This window comes from Rhipicephalus microplus, chromosome 10 (assembly GCF_043290135.1).
Source record: "Rhipicephalus microplus isolate Deutch F79 chromosome 10, USDA_Rmic, whole genome shotgun sequence".
Lineage (NCBI taxonomy): Eukaryota > Metazoa > Arthropoda > Arachnida > Ixodida > Ixodidae > Rhipicephalus > Rhipicephalus microplus.
This window is the reverse complement of record NC_134709.1, coordinates 37,226,585-37,242,036: the sequence shown is the minus strand read 5'-3', so window position 1 is coordinate 37,242,036 and position 15,452 is coordinate 37,226,585. Positions and strand designations below refer to the sequence as shown.

The 15,452-nt window shown below is 46.9% G+C and overlaps 1 protein-coding gene across 2 annotated transcripts in view; it reads right to left on the bottom strand.

Annotated features, from left to right (window-relative positions):
• LOC119180602 (MAM domain-containing glycosylphosphatidylinositol anchor protein 1) overlaps positions 1 to 11,513 on the bottom strand; it is a 108,097-nt gene extending 96,584 nt beyond the window's left edge. Inside the window, exons 1-3 of one of the 2 annotated variants that reach the window (XM_075875479.1) lie at positions 11,290 to 11,513; positions 7,344 to 7,388; positions 3,979 to 4,191 (exon numbers count right to left, since the gene is read on the bottom strand). In XM_075875479.1, the coding sequence (XP_075731594.1) occupies positions 3,979 to 4,191; positions 7,344 to 7,388; positions 11,290 to 11,365 (334 nt within the window). In that variant the 5' untranslated portion in view covers positions 11,366 to 11,513. The remainder of the gene's footprint in view (positions 1 to 3,978; positions 4,192 to 7,343; positions 7,389 to 11,289) is intronic. The other variant, XM_075875478.1, reaches the window with a different exon arrangement.
• Positions 11,514 to 15,452: the final 3,939 nt, after the last annotated feature.

Below are 15,452 nucleotides of genomic sequence, written 5' to 3'. Positions count from 1 at the left end.
TACAGCTACGCCATTGCTTCGCCGTCGGACGTTCAACTGAAATCGTGATGGCATTCAGATTAAAATTGCGAACGCTAATACCCTCGACTCCTTGTCCTAAGTAAACGACACAAAACAATACAGGGAAGCGCCAAACGAAGGCTGCGTAATGTAGAATCTGCGTTTGTTTTTTTTTTGGTAGTGTACGGTTTAATAATAAGAAAAAAAGGACCTAATCTTTTCTGATATTTGTCGATGTTTTTGCTCTATAAGTGCCTGCTTTTGTGTGGTATAATCTATATGTACTGCTCTTTTGTTTTGAATATATTTATTTTTTCTCGGTTATATTTACGAATAAGGCCATTCTTTTTCTAATGAGTTGCATAGTGATATGCAGGAAAAAACAGATGGCGTGCCCCAGACAGTCTAGCCGACGTTGCGATAGAAGGGCCTACCTTTGTCAAAGGCGCCTTGTCGAAGACAAAGATAGGTTCTTCGACAAAGATAGACGACTTTGACAAAGATAGGTCCTCCTCTCGAAACGTCGGCTACCCTGTCTGGAGCACTTCCTCTGTTCTTTCTGCGTATCCCACTACGTGTTTTCATATATCGGCTCCCATCTTGATATCTATTACATGAACTTCAGACGTTGCGGGCATACGATCAGTGCAATTTCGCAACGAGGCGGGTACATGAATCTCTGCAATTTAGCGCCCTATATTAAGTCGCGCGATAGCGTTATGAACACGTTCTCGTCTTTTCCGCCAAATTTGAAAATGCTCTGTCGGACAATTACTTAGAGCTCAAGCACGGACACCACTGCGTCATCTAAATGTCACCAACAATCTTACAAAATAAGGATGGAGGGATTAATGACAATTTCTTTTACTGTGTCCCAATGACCATGTTCATGGTCAACACGTTCTCAGTTTTGTTGTAACTATAATACAGTTTTTAAGTACATCTCCCCCCCCCCCTCCAAAAAAAAAGCCAAGGCATACTTTGGCTGCTTTACTTGCTGCTATAATTTTTACTTCGTCTGTAAACTTTTGCTTTGCCAGCTGATTTATTTATTATTTATATATTTATTTATTCTATCATGAAAAAAACTTTCAAGCATATTGGCTTCTGTAAAAAAAATACACGAAAAGGAACTAGAGCACTAAAATCCACAAAAATTTTCGGCATAATTCCACTTCGGGCGCCGAGCCTAAGGGGAGTGTGGAGCCGGGCAGACTTCTGCGCTTGTCTTCGGTTGCCTCTTTTTTTTTTCGTTGTTCTCTCTATTTTCAGTCTTGTTTATTTCTATTTACTACTTCTCTTGTTATTTCTATTTCTTCTTGCTGTTTCTAGTTTTTGTCCTTTCTTCCTGGGTCCATTTATCACCGGCTTGTTTTTTTATACCTGGTTTTGCCTGTATTATGCCAAGCTACGAAAGCATACAATGACGTCATACAACAGACTGGTCCCCCTATGCGCTCAGCACTTCATAAGTCTGGCTCGAATGTGTTCGACATTCAGCCGCAATCAACGTAATTGAAGATCAACACGCCCGATGCCGTGCCAACATTCGTACTAAAAATGCACAAACGTGACACAATAAAGTTTAATTCCTCAAAACGTATTGCTTGCGCAGAGAAATAGTCAGGTAAAGTTACGGGCGACGGACGCCAGTCCTATCTAACCATTCGCTATCTTTTTTAATCAATTTCCTTACTTGCTAAATCATTTAATCGGATAAACAGCGTGATTTTATTCGTACATCATTACTTTTCCGAATTTGTAATCAAGCTTGGTATGATGGATCACAAACTTGCGCCGATCATTCATTTTAGAAGGATTTGTGCTATAGCGGGCTCTGACACCGGACGGTCAAGTCACGTAGAATTGCTCGTACATCGGAAGATTAAAATAATCGATTACGTGCGCTGACACGACACACCATTACAGTATTAGCGAATACCGCTTCAATAATGAATGGGACAGAATGAAATTTTGAACAAAAAAATCAACTGTTTTGAATGGATTAGTTTAATTTTAATCTGTTAATGTAGCTTGTCCCCGCGTACAAACAGCTCGTAAATAATGAAGGTGCGTTTACATCTGAATACAGTGCATAAATAAAACGTGAAAGTTCGTTTCTTCTAATTATCATCCATCCGTGACACTATGTTCAAGAGACGAAAAATCTGTGAACAGGGGCTGCGTCAAGCCGACGCTTTGGCCAGCGGACTTGTCTTCCTCGAGAGACATTAAGGTGTCTCCTCGGGGCAAGAATCTCCAGTTTCATCATAACGTGTTCCACGAAGAGAAATACTACGCATAAAAAAATCGACCTTAAAGGTATTCAGTTAGTCACCAATGGCATCGTCCCGTTTATAGGGAACTAGGGTTGACTATAGAAGTGCGAGAAAAGAATAACGTTAATTACGACAGTGTATTAGGACGTTTTACTACTGCAACGTTTCTTTGCAGGTATTCCTATTTTCAAACGTTATTTGTTTCAAGTAACGTAGCAATCAGTTGTTAAAAGGCAGCAAGGCTGTATCATACATTATTCGCAGAAATGTCGACCAAGATTCGAAAGCAGCCTTTTTTTTTCATGACTGAAGGCCACTTGCACATTTAAATCATAAGCAAGAATTTTTCCAAGTTCGTCGCAACAAAATGAACAGCCATGGTGACACGCCAATCATTCCACAATCTTTTTGTCACAGTTGGCATATTTATTTATTAAAACCTCTTTCAGTGATAAGAGAACTTGTGGGTTCTTTTAGGCATCCGCCTCAGAGAACATGAAAGCCAAAACCGCCTTGTTCGTTTCGGTAAGTGTATTGTTCCTCCCCCCCTCCCCCTACCCTCTACGAAATATCTCTGCGCTTGACATGGTTTCGCACTGCTCCTGTGATCGAGCGACCCTTTCATGTGGTGACGTAATCATAATGACGTGTTGTGGTGACGTCAGTATGTCATAACTTTTTTTACACTTGCGTTGACACTTCTGACGGCCAATGCTCGCATTTGACGAGGAATCTGACGCAATTTCGCCGTGAATTTATGAAAGAAACTGTTGGCAGAACACACCCACTGTGATTCCGGAAAGTACGAGGAAGAATGCGCACGCCATTGCGTCCGCTTGCTTTCATTTGATAACGGCTAAACGAACTGTGCGCCTCTGAAGACGTAAGTGCGTCTCAGGTATGATAGCGTTTCGGTACCATGAAAACATCACGGTGAAGGCACTCTTCCAGTTTGCTGCGACCATGTCCATCTTTCCTATCTTCTTCCTACTTCCCTATGTGGCTGCCCCTGCGCCTCGCTTTCTCCTTCCACTCTCTCTATACCTTTTGATTCCTCCTTATCCCCATCCCTCGTGAGCTACTGTTGAGGTGTCCTCCCCTGAGAGACAATTACGGGGCTCAGTTTTCCCTTCTTTTCATTTAAGAATCACTTACTTCATCGCGCCTAGCTTGGCCCCTCTCTCGATTGTCGAGAACGTGGAGAAAGGTGCTAACTTGCAATCCTGCCATCTCATGTTCGATTGCCCATGGCAACTACGTGTGGTTGCTCATTTTTGCCCATTCACGACATTGAGGTCATCTTTCACTGTTTTTTATATTGTTGGTATTTTTATGTCTTAAAACTGTGATATAGTTATGAGGAATACCATAACGAGGCCAGCTTATATAGCCAGGTCACAGTTGGTAGGAGCCGTGAAGAAGTTCAGTCGCACTAATGCAATGTTATGAAGCTCTGCTACATCAACACTGTGGTCAAGCTGTTACGGCACACCACCGCTGACCCTAAGGTCGCAGAATCGAACCCTGGCGCAAAAATGCTCGAGGTCCGTGTACTTTGATTTAGGAGCACGTGAAAAATTCTGGGTGGCCAAACTTTTCGGAGCCCTCCTCAACGGCGTCCCCCATAACCATATTGTTATTTTGATACGTAAAACCATAATAATTACATTACCAGCAGGCCGCACAGCCCCGGACGTACCTGCGCATATGGGCACGGGCCTGTCCCATCGTCCAGCGTTGCACGTGGACACTGAGTCGCCGATCAGAGTGTAGCCCGGTCGGCAGATGTACTTCACGACGCGACCTCGGAAGCGCAGTCTCGTGAGGCCGTTGCGAAAGTAGAGCCGCGGGTTCACGCATCGAGCAGACACCAAGCTCGACCGGCTCGGTCGAATGCCTCCAAGTAACGACACTGCAAAAGATTAGAAAGCGGAAATACGTCGGGTGTTATCAAGTTGAATTTCATTCATTCACGACACATTCGCCCTAGAGATATGAAAAAAATGTTCAACCACAGCGTGACAGGTCCTTCGATAAGATGTACGATGTCGATTTTTATGAAAGGGAACACGCGAGGTCCGCGCGCTCCGGCGGCTGCTTGTAGCGCGTTCAAGCGAGAGCGATAGCAACCACAGCCTCTATACTTGCAAAAGAACCAGTCATTGGTTATATGGAATCGGCGGCCAGATAGATACCGCCTCCCCTTTGAGGCGATTACGTAAGAGGCCGGGTGTAATCGTCTTAAAGGGAGAGTGGGGAGAGGGGACCTTACGCCACTTTACCGCTATGGAAGGGCGCATGCGCAGCAGAATCGTCGAAAAGGCGGATTCTCGACACAAATAAGAGGGACAGAACGAGCTTCAACGCAACTAACGCAGTCTCTAGAGATCCGCTTTTCGCCGCGCAACTCTCGAAGGCCACGCATAATCATTGCTCATATGATCGTGGTGTAGTACCGAATTGGATAATGCGACCGCCAGTCTAACGCATGCACCAGTTAAGCTTGGTACGAATTCCCTGCATGGTTCTGAAGCATCGGAGACACGCATGCAAAAACAGGATTATCAAATATGCTCGAGTTTTCTGTTGTTTTGTATTCTTATTTGCTTCTTACGCTGAGATTCAGCTGAACGGGTTCAATGCGTCGACGCGTTCAAGTGCGCGACGACGTCATGGCTCACAGCTTTCTCGAGAAACTGAATGCACTTTACTGAAATGGACTTGTACACCAGGCGGACACCTCCAGAATATCACCCCAGAATTGAACCTATAGGGAACCTTTAATTTAGGTAAAAAGTACGGAAAGGACAGGCATAAGAGTACTACTGAATTGAGCTGAGGTATATAAAAATGGTATCAGAGTACACTATAAATGGCGTTTTTGTTTTTTCAGGGGCGAAGTTTCTTATTGTATATGGCAGCCCAGCTTTCCCCAGCATATCCACAGACGCTTCGCCTCGCTCATGATCATTTACTCCGTGGATATGCTGTAATTTTTTTTCCGACTTCGAGATTCCGTAGAACCCACAGCGAAATGCGCAGTTTTTACAGCAAACGTCCAAGCAGTTCTCTTTTTCTTCTTAACAGCTTTTAGGCGACAACGCTGCCTGCACCACAGAGCCGATGCCGGGGCATCGGCAGATCGAGTTCCCTGATAACGTTGGTTCCCTGATAATGTGCGCTAACGACGCTTTGCGCCGGCGGGAAACATGATACTGAGAGCGTTTCAAAGACATCGTCCACTGCTGGGCTACTGAGGTATAGCGTTAACGCGAAGGACGCGTTACGAAATGCCAGCACCCCACACCGCGGCGGAGAGCAGAGCACCATCGCCCGCTAAACGAAACCATGCGTAGATGTGAAGCAGCGAGTGCTAACGCGCACACTGTCGGTGGCGTTGACGCTGGTGCCCATCGCGGCATTGCGCAGGAGAGAAATCTGGGAAAGTGCAAAGCACGCAGTGATGAACCGGTGTTTTCTACTGGAACATGCCGATCGTTGCTAATGCGCAATGAGAGACAGGAGAGTCCGATTGGGGCAGAGAGACTCGCAGTCAACTTTCAGTTAACGCGCACGCTGCGAAATTTTACTCTTACACAACGCACAGGACAAATCTCCCACCGGCACTACATTGGAGATCAGGATCCAGTGCCTGTATATACGGGGTGGCCAGTGAACGGTTGTGAAGCGCGAGTGGTCGGAAACTCGCTGCGTCGACGTTGCGAGTCGACAGAGTGGGAGCACAGAAGAGGAGGGAGAAGGGGAGGAAGATGGGGAGCAGAGGCGCATGCGTAGTGCAGCGCGGACGTCACCGGATCAAGCTCGCCTACAAGATGCTTCGCATCTAAGAAACGTAAGCGCATAAGCCTGCTACTTCTGCGCTCCGTGTTGAGGTGTGTCCGTTCCATGCAAGTATGTTACAGCGCGATTACCGAATAACACACACACACACACACACACACACACACACACACACACACACACACACACACACACACACACACACACACACACACACACACACACACACACACACACACACACACACGCACACACACACACACACACACACACACACACACACACACACACACACACACACACACACACACACAGATTGCTCCATAATTTTATCGTATGTCCACTTTCAGACCCTAACCACGACACACTCAAGTTACCCGACCTACTTGAGAAGAAGCGCTGCAGTTCAGAGCTTTAAATTGGAAAGTACATAAGTCTTCTACTTACGACGTTGTCTTCTGTCGAATATAGCATTACACGACTATAAGAAGTGAAATTATTACTGCGTCTGATTTAACAGCGTCTTTATGCGTTCCGTTTTTTCCGCTCTATTAATGTGAGTGTGCTTTGCTTGTTCCTTGTTTTGCAAGCGGACCTACACCATGGTGCATCGGCTCAAGAGATCACTTGTACGGTCCCCTTCCACCATCCACAACATTTTGGAACACTGGTTCAGTTATTGTAGCCACTTCCCCACAGTGCTTCGCGGTTTAAACGATCGGCGCCGCGAGCTACAGTGAAGGTACACGGCTCTCTGTCGTGTGTGCCGCCATATTCCGGACAGCATTTGTCGTTTCGGTGTGCACCGACAGATCGAAGCGATCTGGCGTTCCAAACGTGGAGGGCTATAGCTTGTTGTCCGGCTGTTGCTTCGTTGTTATTGGTGAGGGGCTTCTTGTACGTATTGTTTCTACTTCGCTGCTGTTGTTCAATCGCTTTCTCTTAGTTATGGTGCGGCATTGAATGTTGCGGCGGGCACTCTGTTTCTTTGTATGCCAACTCCCCGACGTCCGCCTGGTACCTATGTAAGTACAACTTTCATTATTTTTTTCCTTCCGATTTTTGTGCGTTGCTGTTTGCGTGTTTTCTTTCCAGTTATCGTTTATCCTGGTGTTTCTTGTGCCCATTGATTCGGAATTATTAACCCGTAAGCGATAGCTAAAGATGTTACTATATACCCACAAAATGAAGTTATATAAGTGAAATGAACAGAAAAGGAAAAAAACGCATAATGTGAAACAGTGATAACAAAGAAAAGCTTACCATGCTGGCGTGCAGGCCGCGCGTAGTGATGAAAATCCTCGAGATCTGTCGGGGAAAACAGATGAAACATCAGTCCGGCTTTCCACAGTATACATCCGAGTCCGAATGTCCTTATTGCACCGAAGTGGGCTCCGTTGTAAAACTCATCGCGACGTTGTTCTACAGGCTCGGGATCTCTAATTAAGTTGTTTTAACCAATCAATCAATCAGTTGGGATCTCTTGGACGTCGTGCGCGGTACTATAGCTGACTGATAACCACTTGAACAACGCGATAGCTGTACCCGTCGTCCTGTAGAATTCAGCACCCGTACGTGTGCTGTGTTTCTGTGGGTTCGTCGTTTTCGCGCCCTTTTTCCCCAGCTAAGAACGTACCAACTCGCCCAGATCAAAGTCCTGCTCGTAGAATTCACGTCAGTTTGCATCCCCATCACCCCGGTAAACAAACTCATGTCCTCTTCCACCAAATCTGGTTGGTTAAGAGGTTCGCAACTGCTGACGCGCGACTGAAAAATACAGCAGCGACGACTGAGCGAAAGCAATTGCCTTGCGACAAAAGTGACCTTTCGCGACGACATGCCCTATGAGACCTTGCGGCGCGATGTTCGGCTTCCAAGCAACAACCTACTGCGTTATGACATCATAGCACCCGTGCCACAAAACACAACGTTGCGGTACATCATGAGAAAATGAAATTGATTCTCGGTCTACTAGCAGTTATCAATACGCGACATTTCCTGCCACCGAGATCGCAGTTATGCAGACGAAATTCGATAGAGGCCCGTGCATACTATGCGGCATCAGTACGCGTCAAAGAACACCAAAGTCAACCTCGTAGTCTAATCATGGGTCTTACGCATAAAACAGCAGAAATTGTACAGTGAGATATTGAAACTATTCTGGAGCAGACCACTGCACGTGGTTATTAGGACGGTGGCATTTCATTAAAGCGAAAAAAAAGGGGGGGATGCCGAAACTTCCACGAAAATACTCGTCCTAATTATTTGACGATCAGGCATCGGCTCATGTTCCGGACAAAGGAATCAGATGCGGTACTTGGCGCTTCTGTGAACTTGGGATGCTGACAATGATAAACTCGCCGAAGTGGCAGTATAAGCCTTCATTTTTGCGATAAATGCAAATGAGTGCATTTCAGCTCCATGTCGTTGCTTCTACAATATATTTGTGCATATTACTTACCGTATACCTGTCGTCGCGGTAGTTTTTCACGTAGGCTGTCGCGCAAGGACGTGTGCCTCGATGCAAGCACATATACGTGCGTGGCTCTGCAGGCGTACGTGGCGCGTCACTAGCAGAAACCGCTGGCGTGATTAAGTCATGTATGTTCACACAAGCCTCGATTCGAAGTTAGTCCTTCAATTGACCGAGCTGAGCACAGCACTGCTGCTCGTTTGAAAATGATATCGCTGATACGCTGGGACTCGTTCTACATATAAAGACGGCGCTCCCATCGACTTTCTCGAGTCAAGGGTGAAGCGTTCAGTGAAGGGACGTTCTTTGGAATACGGCGGTGAGCGCCGTCACACAAAGGCAACGTCTCAGCCAGGGTAGGTTGCTACACAAAATGTTTTTTATCTTTTTTTTTCTTCATTCTTCTGTTTTTGCGCGTGTGGCACGGCGTGGCATGCTGAAGCAGTCACTTGCGCTTCGAATCCGAGCATCATGCGTGCATGTCGTGCACGTCACCAACGATAAAGGAAGAAAAAGATGCCCGCATAGCGGACGCGATATTTCGCCGAGATGAGTTCTCCTAGCGACGCTTCCATTGAATACGTGTTATTTTTCCAGCTTCTTCCCGCCACGTCGTTCTCGTAACCATGGTACTCGACAGCTGACCCAAAGATTGCGGAGTATAAGTGTGGCCCCAGCTGCCGCATTTAGACGGAGGGTCCTTCATAAATCATGTCGTGATTTGGGGACGTAAAACTCACACGGATATACTTTATAATTCAAGTTTAGTGCCACCATAATCGCGAGCTCAGCTATGGCAAACGTTTCTCATTAGACTAAGGTATCCTCAAGCAGAAGTTTAATAACAAGATATATTCGTTGCTAATGTTTTGTGTCCCAGAACCACATTATTATTTAGAGGACGCGGTAGTGAATGGCTCCCGAATTGGCCGGCTGGTGTTTTTTGGCGTGCACTTGATCTAAGTACACCAGCTTCAAGTATTTAGCCTCACCCAAGTTTGAGGTGAGGTAAATATTTATTCATGGGTAATAATCCGTGAAGCGGTAAATATCAAAAACTTTTCAACTATAGACACTTTTCAGCAGTTAATTGACTGAGTTTCACTAAGGAACTCTTTGCTTAAGGGCCCATACTTTCACTGATGATGACACAGTCAACTGGACCAGCGCGCGCAATTATCACCGAATGGGCTTGTTTTCATCGTGACACCTGCCGAGCAAAATGCGTTAAAGGGGCTCTGAAACACTTTTTCAAGTAACCATGGAATGAATTCACTACAATAGCTCATTGCCTCACGAATTCAACACCGCGAAAATATTAAGAATTCGTCCAATGCGAGTGGAGTTACGAAGGTTTGTCGCATGCTGCAATTGCATTATTGCTTCTCTGGCCCCGACGAAAGCGCTGGAAACTAAGCAGGGAGGGGTGGCAAGGCAAAAAAAAGAGAACAACCACACCTCTTGACCCTGAGCACTTTTTTTTCTTCGAATGCACGGCTTTTTCAGTGGGATGTGCGCACGTTGACCAGGAGCAGCCTTTTGCGGCTATCTCAGTAACTTGATTTTTCGCTCACAACTTAAGGGGGCTGACGCCGGCAGCGGGTTTTCTGCGACACGAGCTCTTTAACGCTAATGCGTATAAAACAAAAAATACGTTACTATCGAGATAGCAGTGCGTCTCACCGCTTATACACCCCCCCCCTCCTAGTCATCAACTTGAAGGCAGTGCTGAAATGCTGCAGCTCGAATTAAGGCTATAGTAAGTCGCATTATGCGCGACAAACGATTTATGGCCGACTCGTTGTGGCCGATTGATGGATGCTAAGCCGATAGTTCAACCTTCAGAGATCAGCCCGCAGTCTATTTCTGTTACGATGCCACCGCGCTTGCACCCGTCCCCTAGTGGACTGGTATCGAAACACAGCTTTATCTCGGAGGCTTTCACTCTGAAAATGGCAGCTGTCGTGGTCTCCACCCAAAATCCTACCAAACGGCAGAAAGCAGCACAGTATCACGAAAAGGGTGTGTTGCAGTAACTGAGGGGAAGCGGAGAATGGGGGGAGTGGTTTTGTAAGAGATGAAAGGAGAGAAAAGTGAGCCCCGCAACTGTCTGCAATAGGATGCCTCGATGCGGGCATCGAGGCACTCTAGTCTGCAGCGAAGTGCGAGACTTCGGTAGTAGCTCACTAGGGAAGTGGATAAAGACTGATTAAAAGGAATATAATGAGACGTAGAGATTAATAAAGAAAGTTTTGGACATGGTCGAAGGAGATCGAGGTCGGGGCACTGATCGGCAAGAGCTATACGGTGTCCAGGAGATCACGGATGGCGGGCCATCGGCGAGAGCTGCGCTGGCGTCGAAGATAGCGGATGATACAACCATTCAGCACAGAATCCACCAAGTGAGTCTCCTTTTGCAGTAACTGACAGTCTCACATACATTGTTTTCCTAATTGATTCTGGTTTCAAGTACCGCTAGACCTAACAGAAGTTAAGAATAACCAAACAATTTCTTGTGGTGTGCAGTAACAGATTGATTGTCATCTCTTTAGACTTAATTACATGAACGGGGCACTGTAAGGGTGTGTCGGTGTCTGAACAAAGTTCTACAATGAACGATGCCGTAAGCCACGTGCAAAAAGAGATCAATATATCTCGCATCAACGCACATATTGCTGCGTGTATCACCTATACAACCAATATTCCCAAGACGGTCGTCCGTAAGCATACACTGACCTGAATACCGCTGAGTCTTCACAAGCGTCAGCGTCTGTATCAGCAACGTGACACCGAAAATCCAGAACGCTCGCATGATTGCGGGCTTGGTGCGCTTGTTCCTTTACGGGGTCTCCACCGACGCTCAAACCTTCTTACGACTCGATTCGCGAACGCGACTCCGTTTCCCGCGCGCGCCGGGCACTCTCGCCGCTGCTTATTCCGCATGTCCGGGTCGTCAGAAGCGGTCCCAGTTCCGACCGGAAGACATCGGTCCAATCTGCGAGCCGAACCGGATACGGCACCGGAATCCGCGTATCGGACCAAGCCAGTGCTCGAAGGGCCCATGAGCGTGTGGCGAAGCCCTCCCCACCCTCCCCGTCACCGTTAATTGGCACCGACCAGAACTCTAGCAGCAGCATCTACGGGATGCTTGCGTGGGCAAGACCCTGCTGCTGCGCGACCCCTGCTCCTTCTTTTTCTCTTTAGTTTTTTTTATTATTCTGCCGTTTCGTATGCGTTCCGCCGCGAGTGGTATGTGTGTGATCAACCGCGGGACGGGATGGTGACAACATCTCATTCTAACCGAGCTGCGTATTCGGTACGCGGGAATCGCGGAGGACATTGCGCGTATCCGACATGACGTCGGTCCGTGGGCTCATTGTGTTTTCACCGGCGGGATATGGGACGGCGGCTACGAGTCATTCAGTTGCGATTAGGGAGGTGCGTGCACAGATTGACAGTATAGTTTAGGTGTGAGAGGGTGGGATAGAGAGAGTGGGAAGGTAGGCTTCTAGTTTACACATTATGTTGGCGATAAAGGACTTAGTCACCGACACAGGGACACAGCACGCGACAATTCTACGCTGTCCGGGATGTTATTGCGTGGTCGATTCCAAGCGTATTACTATGTCGTCGAAAGATGGCGATTCCAATGGCTGGTTATTTGGCCCACTATATGGCTGACGTGGCAAGCATGTGGCGCTGTTTATGCTTGATTTGCTTCCCTTTCGCATTTCTTTTCCCTCAACTTTCCGAATATATTTTACGGCAATATTTCTGACAACTTAAACTGCACTGGGGACGACAGAGTAGAGTAGGATACAGAAAGAACGAAGGATGAACTGCTTCTTCTCTGGTGTCGCGTCCGCGGTGCCATCAAAGTAATGTCTTGCCAACTAACGCCGCGACACACGCTCTTTGGGGTAATATGTGCGGGTGATCCATCTCGTTTTGAACGCGTCTCTGGTGGGCATAGCCATGATGTCATCTTGCATGTGCGTATGCTAGTACTAAGAATCCAAGTGAAGGCAGGACCCCAAGACCAGGAAAGTAAGGCCGTCCCGATTTCATGCCGTAGATTATCGGAGTTACAGGCACTGCTGAATTCTGCCATGCTGTGCATTGAGCCTGAGAAAGTGGACCACGGGTAGCCATGCGAGCCGTTTGGATGCAGCGAAATGGCGGATGCAAAATTATGTAGGAAAAGGACAATGTCTAAGACGGCAACTAATCGTCCCTTATTGATCATCGCTGCGTTCGAACTGTTATTAAGGGTCCAAACGGTGTCTATATTTTTGTTATTGAAACAACCTTTTGTTTTAGAATGGACAACATTTCAAGTACATATTAATTTGTCAACAGCTTCCACGTAACTCAAGTCCTTCTCACACAATGCCTGCCGTAGAGACGTTCACTCTCGTTCAGACAAAAAACATCCTTCTCAGATCAGTTTTAGTTCAGATAAGCTTGGACCATCTGTGGATCTTTAAAGTGCACCAAAATATAAGTACACCAGGTTGTTTTTAGATTTTGTCCTGGTTCGCACGTGGCCACCGTGGCTAAGGATCACATCCTTGGTGTCTGTCTTAGTAGAGCAGCAAATTAGTCGTGAAGATACTAGCGCTATGGGCGTCGGCAAGGGGAGCAAGAGGGCACTTGCCCCACTAAAGCCACCCAAGCACTTGCCCCTCCCCACCCACTTAAGCTATACGTCAGCGCTCTCCCCATGCCCCATCCTTGATGCAACACGAGCTTGCAACCACCCCCTCTCTCCCACTCAAGACAAAATATTGTCCATGAGCCGAGCGTGCACAGCGCTTATGCATGGTGATGGGGCGGAGTGGGATGTTTGCAAGGACAAAGTAGTGGGCAGTTGGCAAAAGTGGAACTAAAGGTGATCACGTACATACATATAAGGGATGGACAGACCCACGCCTTTAAGAGCTTTTCTCCTAGAAAGAAATGAAGAGGACGTGCGCTGTACTCACAAGTAATGTTTTTTATTGAAAGAAGGCCCTTTTTGTGCAGTCTTTTTAGGTTGTATGCTCATCCCGCTGACATCATGTCGATGCCGTTCAGTTTCCACTTCCAGAGATCATATTTGTGTGACAATGTTGGCTGCATATAAAGGGCTTCTTTTTTTATAAAGGCTTCAGTTGTGACTCGTTAGTACAGCTCATATCTCACCTTCAACTCGTCTTTTGTAGTTGTACTAGCGAAGCCCTTTTACACCAGCATGAACCCAGTTATATGGGGTTTAACGTCCCCAAACCACCACATGATTATAACAGATGCCGTAGTGGAGGGCTACGAAACTTTCGACCACCTTGGACTCTTTAACGTGCAGCCAAATCTGAGCACACGGGCCGACGCACGGGCCGACAGCGTTTTCGCCTCCATCGAAAATGCAACCGCCATAGCCGGGATTCAATCCCGCGACCTGTGGCTCAGCAGCCGAGTACCTTAGCCACCAGACCACCGCGGTGAGGCGCCAGCATGAACCCAAACCAACACACCTGCATATTTGTTTTTCCTGCTTCCTATCTTTTTTTTTTTACTCTAAAAGATAGTTTTTTATCCTTAAAGGCCTACTCCGGCAATTTTTCCAGGTCAGTCGATGTCAATGAATTTCTCTGGGTACGTACATTTGAACGTTTGCACCGTTCATGCCAAATTGCAGGCTTGAGAGCTTCGAAGATTCTTTTCAAATGAATTTCATAGCTTGCCTCGAAACGCTCACTACGCTTGCCAGAACTAATGGCAACATTGTGTGTGTGACGTTAAGTTTTGCCTGGCGGAAGTGACGAACTGATGTGCCACTGCAGCGTCTGCTTGTCTGCTATGGATTGTGTGGGTTTGGCTGGCGCTTCCTTGGTCGATCGTGTGATTTCCTTTTCCGTGTTGGTGGGCGTGTGATAGGTTCCAAGTGGTGTTGCGTTGTGAGCCGCACCCGACTCACCATATATTCGCCATAACAGCGTAAGCGTATTAGCCGATCGCCGCGGACGGTGTGGACAGGTAGTGCCATCTGGTGGGCATTATGTGCCATCTGGCCGGTTCCGGCAGTGTAAGGCAAATATTTACGTCACACGTAGAAGTGGACTCGGTTTGGCTTAGGTTTGGGTATTGCGATTTTTCGGCAATTGAAAATTATTTTCAAACTTTTTTTAGCATTTTAGCTATCGCGCATTTGAGAAGAGTGTCTAAGGAACATCAAAGCACCATTATCCTGACATGGTCAAAAAATCGCCGGAGTTGGCTTTTAAAAAAGCCACGAGTTTTACGCATCGCCAAGGAAACGTGCCTCGGTTGCATAAAAATGAGCGTTGCTTAGTTGTTGAATAAACTTGATTTGGCCCATAACTACGACTCTGTAGTTCCATAGGAGCAGAATAAAGTTTGTTGATCGGCCAACCGACCGACCGACCGATTGATTAACGGTTGTTGCTGGGCCCGGGGCTCGGCTGCCAGTGATCTATCGGTCGAGGAACATCTCAAGTTAGTGCTGACGATCTTCACGCACTGGAGTCAGTGATCAAAGTTTAAAGCATTTCAGTTTGATTTTAAAGTTTCCGGCACCCAACACCTGCAAACCGTACTCCCCTAAATGGACATTGTCGTGACAAGTCAGCATGATTCAGTGGGCTCGCGAAATATGCGTACTGTGTGCCACCGAAATCGCTGTTGGAGTCGTTCTGCGGCAGTTCAGTCGTCGTTGTTTGCGCGCACATATATAACAAGCGAATGACGACAGAGCTGCTGTTATCACGCCACCACGTCTCTTAGGCCTACGTCACACTGTGTTGATACGTCAATTTCATACCACCACCTCAATTCGCAACGAAAAACTTTTTTTTTTTACGACATAGGTGTCAAGAAAAAATGCTACTGAAAAACGGCCA